General features: G+C 39.4%; 1 protein-coding gene across 4 annotated transcripts in view; it reads right to left on the bottom strand.

The window, feature by feature from the left end:
- Nucleotides 1-9408: 9408 nt before the first annotated feature.
- LOC139976031 (polyamine-transporting ATPase 13A3-like) overlaps nucleotides 9409-13899 on the bottom strand; it is a 77793-nt gene continuing 73302 nt past the window's right edge. For all 4 annotated transcript variants that reach the window (XM_071984422.1, XM_071984421.1, XM_071984419.1 and 1 more), the window contains exon 32: nucleotides 9409-13490. In XM_071984422.1, coding sequence (XP_071840523.1) covers nucleotides 13278-13490 — 213 coding nt within the window. In that variant the 3' untranslated portion in view covers nucleotides 9409-13277. The remainder of the gene's footprint in view (nucleotides 13491-13899) is intronic.

The following is a 13899-nucleotide window of genomic DNA, read 5'->3' as shown; positions in this document are numbered from 1 at the left end:
ATATGATATTGGCATCGACATGTTGAATGCGCGCTTCTTGCGCGAAAAATTTTGGCTTTTTTTCGGGCAAGTCATTACAGCCCCCAAATCCAATCTGGCTCCTACGCTTTTGACTACACACATTGACAGTTTTTGAGGCTGTTCATCTTGGAACATGCATTTCAATGCTCATTGATATGATGTTATATCTGCTCTTTGCTTTACAAATTCGAACAGGCGTGTAGCGAGTAATTGCCAAGGGAGGGCGAAGCCTGTAGGCAAACTATCTAAGCGAAGCGCCACCATGAGTTGGCGCGAAGCAAGAAAAAAAACAAGAAAAATTTTGGCCGAAAATGCCTCCCAGATCGCTGGAAATGACACTTCCCAGGCCTTGTTAGTTGCATCTAAGCATTGTCTATTTTGAAATTACTAGCGATGTCATAAAGACAATTTGCTCGGGGAGGGGGGCGGTCTCCCCCTTCCCGAAATGCGTTATGTTCCCCGACGACTCGGTCGAGTTCAAGTACATTAGTGAGAGAGGAAAAACGGAAACGTCAAAAAATGGAGTTGTCGGGGTAAGGGGTAGGGTGAGGCGCACACCCCCTCCGTAATCCTTGATCTGTCACTGGCTACCCTGTGTATATAATAGGGATCTTTCTCTTCCCGAGGTCTTGGCTATCTTCTACTCCCTCCTTTTCTCCCTTTTCTCTCTTTTTTCTTTTTCTTTTCCCTTCCTTCCTCTCCTCCTTTTCTTTTTTCCCCTCTTTTCCCTTTTTTCTTCTCTTTTTTTTCTCTCCTCTTTTCCTTACCCGGGGGGGGGGGCGCGCGCCCCCAACGCCCCCCCGGATACGCACCTGTTATTGACTGGCAGCTCAGGTCGTACGAATCAATCCCCGTTTCAACGTTGGGAAATTCTGAGTAGTATTTGTTGGTGCACTTGGTTCTAATTTGGCAGCCATATTCTTCCAATTTATTGAAAAGTTCTTCGTCACTTATGTATGTTGGGACGTTGAAGAGGCTCATGGTCAAGATATGTTTTGTAACACCCATGCCATCACATAGTTCATTTCCAAGTTTTATCCCCATTTCTTGCAGCATGTCTGCATCGCTGCCGTTTTTCAAAGTTATAACCCATTGACCCCCGATTTTTACAGAACCGAGTATGTTAATATGCCCGACATCTTCCGAAATTTATTAAATCTTGAGCGATAAATCCATAGTCCAATATTCTCACACTGTTCTCTTTCTTTCCTCTCTTCTGCGACATAGTAGGGGTCAGGCTAGATTTCATGTTGTCATTATCTCCTTTAACAGGTTTGCGAAACTCATTGCAACGTAAAAAAGTGCTTGCCTGTGTTGCAAGACACGGCAGCTCAGGTTGACAAAAATGTTAAATCTCTTAAATAGGAAGTTCGTATCGGCTGAATAGAGTTAAAAGTTACAATTCACTTAAGAAACATTAATATGGCAATATCTTGCCAAAACGAACGGGTACTTGTCCCAGGAAGCTCCTAAAAGAAGCAAATATGGTAAGGATACGCACTCAGTGCAGTTGCACCATCTCAGCCAGCATACATATAGCAATATAGCATACATGTACATATGGCTTACATGGTGCTTTAGTTTTCGTTGGGTTAACATATTCTTAAAAAACAAAAACAAAAAAATAGAAATTATAAAAATAACAGAATAATGAAACTGTTTCCATGGATGGTCTTTGTGAAGAAATAGAGGAGTAGTTTAAGATTGATAAGGATGCTTATCTTCACAAGGGATTCGTCTTCTTCAGCGTCTGTGGAACGGTATAGAGTTCACGTTGAGGTCAAAGTCAGTTGTGGGTTTCTGTAAGTGCCCAGCAGTTTTAACCCCAACAGACCAGTAATACTTTGTGATATTTTCAATTTAGCCCACCACAGCAATACCAAATTTTCTTGTTACGAAAAATGCTGCATTTTATCCTTTGTTAGTCGCTAGGTATTAGTGATGATTTAGAAAAGACTTTATGAATGCTGTTGGTCTCTGATATGTCGGGGGTGAACGGAATATCAATTGCTGGCGAAGGCACTTCTAATTTGTAACATAGTCATGGCGTCTTTACTTATCACATAAATAATCTAAGGGATAACGTCTATTACAAATTGTCCTTTTATTCTCATCCTAAATGCATATATCTCATTTTCGACATTTTTTTTTAACAATCTGGAATTATAGATTCTTTTTAAACCATATCTTTGAAATTATATGTTGGACAGGCGGAGTCAAAGATGTCAACAGGATTGAAGTATCTCAATGTCTGTCTTGTTGGGAGAAATGTTAGTAAAATTTTGTAGTCTACGTGACCAGCCCGCACAAAAATAAACATATCCACTTGTATAGGACTATATCCTCATATAACCAACCAAAATTCTTTCATTATAAGGAACACTTGTAATACTTCAGCCAGGCACTATATATTAAATTTCTCAAACAAATCAAAAACTGCAAAATTCTCAGTGATCATGTAAAATTGCTAAATCCATGTAGAAATTAGTCTTCTTAGTCGTCAGGCATCACGGAGCAGCGTAGACTCAGTGCCCTGAGCTTGTCTTGCCCAGTAAATGACGGTTTTTATTTAATATTGGATGTCACAACTTCCGTGGGATAATACAAAATGGCACCCTCTAGCGCCCCTCTGTGCGACCCCGGGTTTTCCTTGGCCTTCAAAGCCGATAAAATACAAGTTTAGATAGATTCAGGGAAGTAAACTCAAAGGACCAAAAGACTACTGAGAGGTTTCTGAAGTTAACAAAAACGATATATTTACAATGATTTGATCTCTACTGATTTGTACAGGGATTATTAGTACTAGAAATTTGGAATATTACAGACAGATTTTACAATATTATACGGCCGTTAAATTTTTAAAAGATTACTTAACTTATCTTACGCGGCGCGTGCCGGCTCTCGGTTCCTTTCGTAGCTGTTCTGACCTCCTTGCGTCACCAACAGCGATGTCGGGAGTATCCCTCCTAGGCTGGTATCCCGTGACTTGGTCAGGAGCAAAACCGTTCCCCGCTGGTCCAATTCGACTCAACGTTTGTTTCCCAAGGATGGCTTCCTCCTGGGTGAACTCCGAAAAACTCTGCCGAAGTCACGCCTGTCCCGGTTAAACGACGCACCAATCTGATAAACAAACAGTCCACCGGTTCCTCCGTCCGTCCCCTCGATAATTTTTTTTTTTATCTCAGATGAATTTCTTCTCACAATAGATCGGAAAACTCCAAATCACCGAAATATCTCTTTTTATATATTGCCGGGTTTAATCTCCCGAAAGTTCTTTTCCAGGAATCCTGACGGAAAAACATCGAGAATCATCCATGTCTCGAAGATACGACTGACAGTTCAACGTTCATTGGTCGACGATATCCGGTCGCCTGCTAAAAATAACTTCACGTATGTTCTGGAAATCTGTAATCGCTAATACCGAATAGCGCCATCATTTCTCGTCGCTTCCAGAAAAATTAAACACGGTTATCAGTCACGGCGAGTGACCTACTTATCACCCAGACCAGCGTATACTGAATACACGTACAATGAATACAGTCGTTCGTGACAATTACTCCCCCTTTAAGATAAATATTTTAAATATTTCATCTATAAATGGACGTGTATGCAACTTTAAATTAAACATAACTAATGAATATTGATAACCATCTCAAAGTACTTAAACTAACAATTCCATAAATGTCAATTATAAATGTATGATAGCATAACAACAATCAATAGTGTTACAATCAACACATCTACATCTGATTAAATGAATGAATAACCCGCTTACATTCGGCTCATATAATCTGCACCAACATTGTACTTTCCTTTGATTGATTCCAGTCCGAATCTATACTCTTGTAGTATTAATGCCCATCTCATAATTCTTGAGTTTAGCAACTTCGCTCTATTTAAATAAGTGAGTGGTTCGTGATCAGTCTGTAACAATGGCGGATCCAGGGCCTGTGTTTGGGAGGGGCCAAAGTGGCATTAGAGTGATATGGGGGAGGGGTCTAAGGGGAGGGGGTGGAAAATTTTCTATTGCTGAATGCCCTCAGATGTAATTTGGTGCGACAAAAGTGTACAATGGTGATGTTAATTTACTTCTAAAAAAATGTTTCCCAGGTGTAATTTTCTAAAATATTTATAAAACAAAGTTGGCATCATCTTTCTCAAGAAATTTTATTTCTCATAGGTTATAAATTTCTTACAACCAGCCTGTAACTGCAAAATGGTGTTAAACTGTAAATCCTCATGCTCATACATTTACATAGCTCCCAACTCTCGAGAAGGCAAATGCTGGTCCATGCCACGAATCGCCGTCCTGGGGGAGGGGTATAAGGGGAGGGGGTGTCCCCTTCCCCTTTTGATTTTTCATTCTTTCCCGTGGCATGACAATGTTCGCTGCTCGCCCCAATGAAAAGAAATATAGGCTAATTTGAGGTTCAAATGATGCTGTAAAGGAGGTTTTATACTCTATTATGCTAAATGCTAAAGAAATGATGGTTGCTAAGTCAAAAATTGATGCAATTTTTCTATGTATACTTGACAATTACAATGCGGTTTTTTCGGACGCTTGTGCGGGTCAGCGGGTTTGGGTGTTAGAATGCGGGTCTAATTCCCGCGAATTGCGGGTCAGTTGGGAGCTCTGCATTTAATTTTAAACCAGAAAACGAAAAGGTTTAGACTAGTCTACCACTGCTATTCCTCTCTATTTTTTTAATTTCCAATCATATGATTTAGCGGATGTTCGGAAACACTTTTGGCTCACCTTTGGGGGGGCATGGCCCCCCTTGGCCCCCCCCCCCCTTGGATCCGCCAGTGGTCTGTAAGACGAACTCACTTCCGTACAGATATACATGGAATTTCTGTACTGCCCAAACTAATCCCAGGCATTCTCTCTCAATCACTGAATAATTTCTTTCCCTCTCCAATAACTTTCTACTAGCATACGCTACAGGAAATAATTCTCCTTCATGTTCCTGTAGTGGGACTGCACCAATCCCTACATCGGATGCATCGGTCTTCAGAACAAATTGCTTATTTACATCAGGAAGCCTGAGAAGGAGTGGACTTATAAGCGCTTGCTTCAGATCATTGAACGCCTTGTCCTGGGCGCTTCCCCAAATCACTACTTTGGGTGAACCCTTCCTCGTCAGGTCCGACAGTGGGGCAACTAGTGCAGAGTAGTTTGGTATGTAGTCTCTGTAATACCCCGTGAGACCAAGAAACGACCTGACTTGGGTTTTCGTCTCCGGTTTTGGAGCGTTTTTGATTTTATCAAGGGTACTCTGCTTCGGGCCCAACTTCCCGTTTCCAACTGTGTGGCCCAAGAACTCCAAGTTAGTGAATCGTAATGTCGATACTCGCATATCGCCACATTATGACTAGCGAACTTCGTTATTCCTTAGGTGGCGATATGCGAGTCCCCACATAAGGACATGTAAATATTGTCGGTTTTGGCGGTCATTATGTGGCAGTGTTAGGATGATACGTAAAATGTTCTTGGTTATGATGTGGAGGTGCTATTAGTGCCACATAAGGACTTAAATTGTTCTTGGTCATTATAATTATGCCGGTAACTTTGTATTCACATAATGACTTAGGCTTACATAAAAAAAAATTCTGCATTTTTGTCGATTTTGGCGTTCCATACTAACCAAGCATTTACCATCAACGTCATTGTTCCAGAAACATTCCATACAATCAAACGTTGCGCTTTCGACGCATTTGCTCCTCTGAAGCACCGAACGCCTGTAATCAGGTTCTCAGATTCATCTGTCTTTTCATTATAAGACCTAGTTCATCAGAGGCAATCATAACAGAAAATACACGAACTTCGCCCTGTACGCAAAATTGCAAGACGTGCTTACTTGTCAATTGCACTGGGACTCTCAGAGCAGCCAAAATCTACTGCAATATTTGCAACTGACAATACGTTGGAGACGCGAAAAACACGCAAAGAATGAGAATGACTCACAATAGATCGGCAATGTGCCATTGACCAAAACGATTCTTGAACAGACAAATCTAGAAAAGGAAAAAAAAAACACTTCTGTGAACTAAATCTAAAACCTACGTCACCCATGTTTAATCCGTGTCGGATTATTTGAATCCGTTTCCGTTGTCAATTCAAAGGGATTGCTTTGACTTATATGGGACGGCAGAACGTTTTTGGTAAACCATTCGGTGTATACACCAGAAACAACCTCTACTAGACCATGCTACTGCAGATCTACGAAAAACTGCCCCCTACAAAGGAAATGTTTAACCAGCTCTATAGCGGTTCAACAACAGACAGCGGATCAACAACCACTCCAAATCTCTCAGAAACTAGAAGTACCAAAATGAAACAGAACTGTCAAAATACGTATGGAACCTGAAAGAAGGGGAATTAGCCACAACATAAGCTGGAAAAATAGTAAAAGAATCAAACACACCCAAGCGTGAATCTGGGACTGTGCAATTACCTCTGTGTGGAAAAAGAAGTTGGCAATCTTACGCGCCAAAGACAAAATAAACCAAGCAACTGAGCTCATCTCAAAATGTCGCCACGGTAACAAACCAAATGACCGCACCAGTAAAAAATAAGAACACGCGGCCGTTTCGGTTTACGTTCAGTTGTTTTATGATCGCCGTGAGGCGTGAAACTCGAGTAAAAACATGTTGTAAATTACAGTATAGGTAAACTATATTATGTAATATTTGCTCTACATCTTCGTAATAAGCACTGTTCCAGCAGGAAGTGAACTATTGAATACTTCATTGTCACGCTACGCCATGCTGATTACCAATGTGCGGTTACGGTCGGCTGAACTCAAGTCATCCCTATATATATGTATGTATGCGTGTATGTATGTATGAATGGGTGTATGTATGGGTGTATGTTTGTATGTATGTGTGCGTGTGTGTGTGTGATCCCATTAAGAGACTTTATAATACATGGGGCATGGTATACAGTGTATGAATTTGGAATTGTTTTCTTCAATGTTGGTTTCTAGTTTCTTCATGATGAAAAACAGTTTGTTTTGGAAGAAACCAATTCCTGCATACAACATGTGGCAAGGAATCACAAAGCCATATGGCTTTCTGCTTATTATTATCACAGTGATAAAATAGGTACCTAAGTAAGAATGATGTAGAATAGATATGTGTTATAGTCTTGTACAATTGAGTTTATCATGTTTTTCTACATTACATAGGCCATAGGTCACTACGCAACAATGGTGCATTCTAAGAACGTGGCCATTGGACTTCATACATGCACGTTATAAATGAATATAAATCTATAGTTGTATCAATCGTTGAGTAGGAACTGTGTATTTTCATTAGATAACATTAACGGTAAACAGAACGTCCCACTCTTCATAATTGTTCCTACTTGTATAGGCCTATGGGGCGATACTGCACCGAAGCACATCAGTATGCAGGTAAGCTTATGTAAGGCTCTGCAGTCTGACCAAGCCAATACAAGCGTACGGTCAAAACGCCGCTCAGCTGACGTCACGTTGTACAGGGTAGGAGGGTAATAGCTGCCCAAGGAGTGGCCGGAAGGCCTGGCATCCATTCCATCGTTATTCCGGTCAAGCAAAGTATGGCGAGTCTGAGGCATTTAGTACTTAGCGTTCTTGTAAAAACAATGTGTGTGTTCTGCAGGTGATATAGAACCTATTAGGCAATGATAGCCTTCTCTGCATGCTTAATTCCTGCGCCCGGCATCCCAAAGAAACAGAGACTGAATCTGGGAAATTTTTCAGCCGGCTCAGAAAAAGCCGCCCCCCCCCCTCTTGTGCATATTTTTTATGATATTATTAGTAATTTCACAATAGAAAATGCTTAAATGCAACTTACAAGGCATGGGAATTCAGTGCCATTTCCAGCGATATGGGAGGCATTTACGGCCATTTTAAGGTTGGTGGCGCTACGCTTAGATAGTTAGCCTATAGGCTTCGCCCCTCCCTTGGCAAATTCCTCGCTACGCAACTGGGTTTTCGACTGATTTATCACTCAGTTGGGACAATTTTTTTCTGTACTGTATTGTCATGTCACTCTTCAGAGTACTCGTAGTATCAGTATATATGCGCAGTATGAATATCATGTTTCAATCAGATAATGGCAAGGAACTGTTTGTAATGTAAATACGAACGCTTTGAAGAATGGTATGGGAGGACAGTTTAGAGAGGTATAACCATTAGGAAATTGTCCCAACTGGCTGGATTTATAGAGAAATTAGGGTCAATCACTTATGCCTAATGTAGCCGTACTGTATAGCCGCAAACTCGAAAATTCCCCCTTAATCCCTTGTAGTTGTTCACATCCTTATCAAAGAACTTTGTCGATATTTTGTGAAACATGATTCTCACATGTTCCGACATTATTTGTAAAGGCTGTCAAGTCGAACTGAATTTCGGTTGATATATATATATATATATATATGAATGAATTACATTTCTATCATGTTGAAAACCCATTTCCAATCGGATATTATTTCAACATGTAAAAGCATTATAAACGCTTCTAATATAGGCTAATGCTTTTTCGCTTTGGGATAAGTAGGGAAGTGAAACATCGATTGCGTGAGCATCGTAGAGTGAAGCATCGCCATCGAGAGTCAATCTATAGCATGTATCATCAATAGATTGAAACACTCATAGCGTTAGTATCACAGAGTGAAGCACCGATATGGGAAGAAAATCGATAGTATGTATCATCAATATAGTGAAACACTCATAATATCTTAAGTATCACAGAGTGAAACACCGACATGGGAACACAATCGATATCATGTTTCATCAATAGAGTGAAACACTCATAGCGTAAGTATCACAGAGTAAAGCACCGACATGGGAAGACAATCGATAGCATGTATCATCAATAGAGTGAAACACTCATAACGTAAGTGTCACAGAGTGAAGCACCGACATGGGAAGACAAATCGATAGCACGTATCATCAATAGAGTGAAGCATTGGTAACGTAAGTGTCACAGAGTGAAGCACCGACATGGGAATACAATCGATAGCATGTATCATCAATAGAGTGAAACACTCATAACGTAAGTGTCACAGAGTGAAGCACCGACATGGGAAGACAATCGATAGCGTGTATCATAAATAGAGTGAAACACTCATAACGTAAGTATCACAGAGTGAAGCACCGACATGGGAAGACAATCGATAGCATGTATCGTCAATAGAGTGAAACACTCATAACGTAAGTATCACAGAGTGAAGCACCGACATGGGAACACAATCGATAGCATGTATCATCAATAGAGTGAAGCATTGATAGCTTGTAGCATTGAATAGGCGGATCATCGATTGCATATAGGCTATTATCGATGGCAGCATATCTGTACCGTAGGAATCGTGAACCTACAAGAATCACACTGAACATTACAGAGTTGTACACTCAACATTTATTAGCATTAGATCGACATATGCTATTCCGCAACAGATTAGTGAAATAGAACTGATTACACACAAATTAAGTGTCTTTAATAATCCTTTAGATAAAAACATGTCAAAACTCAAGTAAGTACAAAGAATTACACCGCATGGACGTGGAACAATTTTAATACCTATATTTAGGCTACTGTTTAGGATACTTCTAAACAGTGAATTCCCTTAGGCCTACCACGATTGCTTTGACAAAATGAACCGCAAAGCAGCTTCTGCTCTTCGTCGGCAAATAAGATGTAGGGCCTACCATCTTCAAGCTTGTGACCAAACGAACCAAATAGTAAACCGCCTCTCTTCGCCATATCAAAATAAACCATGTTCATTAGTTTAAGAATTAAATTGGCAAACTAAATTTTCAGCGTATACTTCACTATTTAAAATGAAAATTTACTCTGCATAATGTATAGTGCAGAAGCTATGGACTACATAGTACAAATAGTATATAAAAAATCAACTGGTGCAGTCATGTATCTAAAAACAACGACTGATACTGTCATGTATCTAAAAACAAGGACTGATACTGTCATGGATCTAGAAACAACGACTGATACTTTCATGGATCTAAAAACAAAGACTGATACACTCATGGATCTAGAAACAACGACTGATACTTTCATAGATCTATAAAAACAACGACTGATACTGTCATGCATCTAAAAACAACGGCTGATACTTTAATGTATTTAGAAACAATTATTGGTGCAGTCATGGTTATATGGAAACAACTATTGGTGTAGTCATGGATCTACGATTGATGCAATCATGTATCTAGAAACAACGACTGATACTGTCATGTATCTAAAAACAACGGCTGATATTGTCATGGATTTAGAAACAACTATTGGTGCAGTCATGGTTATATAGAAACAACTATTGGTGTAGTCATGGATCTAGAGAGGACGATTGATGCAATCATGTATCTAGAAACAACGACTGATACTGTCATGTATCTAAAAACAACGGCTGATATTGTCATGGATTTAGAAACAACTATTGGCGCAGTCATGGTTATATAGAAACAACTATTGGTGTAGTCATGGATCTACAAAGAACGATTGGTGCAGTCATCTATAGAAACAACGACTGGTGCTGTCATGGAAAATGAATTGCGGTTGAAAGAGTTTGTCATAATGGTCAAGCATGTAACACATATTGTTAATTTTTGTTATGAGTTACCGCCCTCTGTTAAAATCACACAGTTAGTTTCAATAGGCCTTTTTTCTGTATATCAGTAGATGGTTTGGTGACAATAAACAATTAATTGCGTAAACAAAACAAAAGTTTGCCTAAAAATGCTGCAACCTTTAGAACAAAATGCCTCGGCATATGCGTGTAGCCTATAGTATAAAAGTTCATTTCACCGTATCGGCGACCATGGAAATTGGCGCTTATATATGATTGGGTGATCAGATAAGGTAACCTTCTTTCGCTGCTTTCCTGGTACGATCACATATACTCTGATGATGATGATGATGATGATGATGATGATGATGATGATGATGATGATGATGATGATGATGATGATGATGATGATGATGATGATGATGATGATGATGATGATGATGATGATGATGATGATGATGATGATGTTGATGTTGATGTTGATGACGATGACGACGACGACGACGACGACGACGACGACGACGACGACGACGACGACGACGACGACGACGATGATGATGATGATGATGATGGTGATGACGACGATGATGTTGTTGGTGATGTTGATGATATTGATGATGATGATGATGATGATGATGACGACGATGATGATGTTGATGGTGATGATGACGGCGATGATGATGACGATGACGATGATTATGATGTTGATGATGATGAAGACGACGACGATGACGATGATGATGATGTTTGCAAATTGGCAAACATGTGTACCATCCGTCATGGTCGTGTGATTATTCACTACAAAATAGTAAGGAGAATTTTCTGAACAGCGAGCAATAAGTTTTGAACTTATATTTTCAAGTCCTAGTCAATGTAGCATTACCTTCCTCTTAAATTTGTTTTCATCGTTGCTTGTCGCCTCTGTTTTGCCGGACTACATCAGATTTCTTTGCGACATGTCATTCTATCAGATGCATTGTATTAAGCCGAACGACTGTGTAACGCTATGTAGTTGCCAAATCATAAGTTTCTCTCAGCAGAAGGGACTTGTCGACTAGGAAAAACTTACAATACTTGTTCTGTGTTATTAGTTTACAATTCATGAAACCAATACATTATTAGTTTACTAATGCAACAATTACGTTATTGGATATATTTTAATCACATCAAACATAAAATTTACCGAATGTACGTTTCCATAGTGAACTATTGTATCATTACATACATTTTCATCTATACTGCATATCGATTTAATACTATGTATCGATAATATACTGTACCATCCCGTTAAGATTATTGCTAAAACACAAACATATTCCTAACATCAAAGTGGAATATGCCTTAGAGAAACATGAAGGAGATCCGGCATTATATGATTAAACATAGAGAGAATTATCAAAACCAGATATATCAAGACCAGATTAAGATAAAAGACATTCAGTGGGAAGAATATGTTCAATTTTTCCACGCACACGTACACAACATTTGCACTATAAAAACAAAAAGTTTATTTGGATGATCGTGTATGTCAAATTCTCAGCCAGCTTATCTCGTATCCATCTTGGACAAGGTAACGATTGCAATCCATTCTTGCCATTTGTAACCTTATAACCAGACAGCCAATAGGCTTACTGAATTCGTATGACATTTTACACGAGAACACTTATATAACACTGCAAACAATATTTTACCTTTTACTTCTCAATTAACAATCTTCGAAAGAGATTCAGTCTTTCACTTCTATTGACCGTCATTCGGCGGTCACTCTAAACGTTTTCCATTAAGTGTTCGATGCGAACAGAAATATTTCATCGGCCAAACAAGTATTCTCTAACATACTAAATAATAATATCGAATAATTAAGTTATCCATAAAAGAAGAAAGAATAATTAGAAACATACATAATTTTTTTAACGAATTTTGATTTTACAAAACATCGAAAGGTTAAATTCGAGGTGACAAGATTGAAATTTAGTTAAATCATGTATAGTATAACAGCAACAACTAAGAATAGTATGAAGTTTTATGATTCTATATGTATATATATGATTTTATGTTATTCATGAATATAGGTAAATCATCTGGACTACACCATCAGGTACAATAGGTAAAACAAAACCGACCCACGCTGTTCAGCTATATAGTCGTGAAACTAGATAACAGTGAACGGCCTATATATGTGGTTCTTTATGTAGTATGTATATGTATGTATGTATATGTGATCTTCCCGCAAGCAGGAACTCGCGAAAGAAGCCATGGAGGCTTGTAGACTCGCAAGCTGACCGAAGCCAATCTCTCGGCACACATCCATTTAACGTCCATGTCGGGAAGTTGTTATTGAACAACACCCTTGCCAGACGACACACATTGCTGTCGGCGGGGAATCGAACCGGGGATCTCATGACTGGGAGACGCCGGCGTTAACCACTAAGCTATACACTCCGCCTTATGTTTATATGTTTATATGTTTATATGCTAGTCTATCTGTATCTATTAGGTTCACAGGAACTGCAAAACACGATGAACTCAAAGAAAAGGTCTCATGAAAGATGCTTTCCCACATTGTCAGTCAGTCTGAACTATATAACACGGCGCGATGCCGACACGTAATCTGTACTTAGGATTCACATGACATCAGGGAAGGTTACAGATTCATCTCAGTGAGATAACTATCCGTATGATACTGCTCTCATAAATCAGTGGTGTTTCGTTGCAAGTTACCAGCTCCCATGTCGATTCTTTTAAAGCCTGGTATCTTGGAGTCCGGTCTGGTTATCGGAGGCCAAATATTGTCGTTGTTTATCTCCTCTATCATCAAGTCGTACTTCTTAGCCCTGTTTTTACCTCGCAACTTCCTACAAGTACCATATTGTCTGACGAATCTGGTGTCCGCTAAGACGCTCTGAAAAAATAATAAATCAAGGAGTTGGAATTGTATTGTATCAGAAGGGAATGATTGTACCTCTAAGCACCTAACAGCATAACAAACTTGTTAAGGGGAGAGTGTTAAAATTCAAAATACATCATTACTGAATAAATTTGCCCCCCCCCCCCTCCTCCCCCAACTTACCCTTTTTCCGATTCTGGAGTGTGGTCATTTGATGAAGTTAAAATAACTGGGCGATCAACGTAAGCAGAAGCCACGTGAAAAGCTCGTTGAAATTCATGACATATCATTGTATCGAACATATCATGCTTTGGACAAGCTTAATGCCGCATTCCCCGCTACAATATTATTGTTATCGTGGTCCAAAACGAAAGGTATTGAAGAACACACACCATTCAGAAAATTCCACTTTACGACCAGATAT

The sequence above is a fragment of the Apostichopus japonicus genome, chromosome 11 (assembly GCF_037975245.1).
Source record: "Apostichopus japonicus isolate 1M-3 chromosome 11, ASM3797524v1, whole genome shotgun sequence".
Taxonomy (NCBI): Eukaryota; Metazoa; Echinodermata; class Holothuroidea; order Aspidochirotida; family Stichopodidae; genus Apostichopus; species Apostichopus japonicus.
Note: the sequence above shows the minus strand (reverse complement) of the source record. Positions and strands in the feature narration are given on the sequence as shown.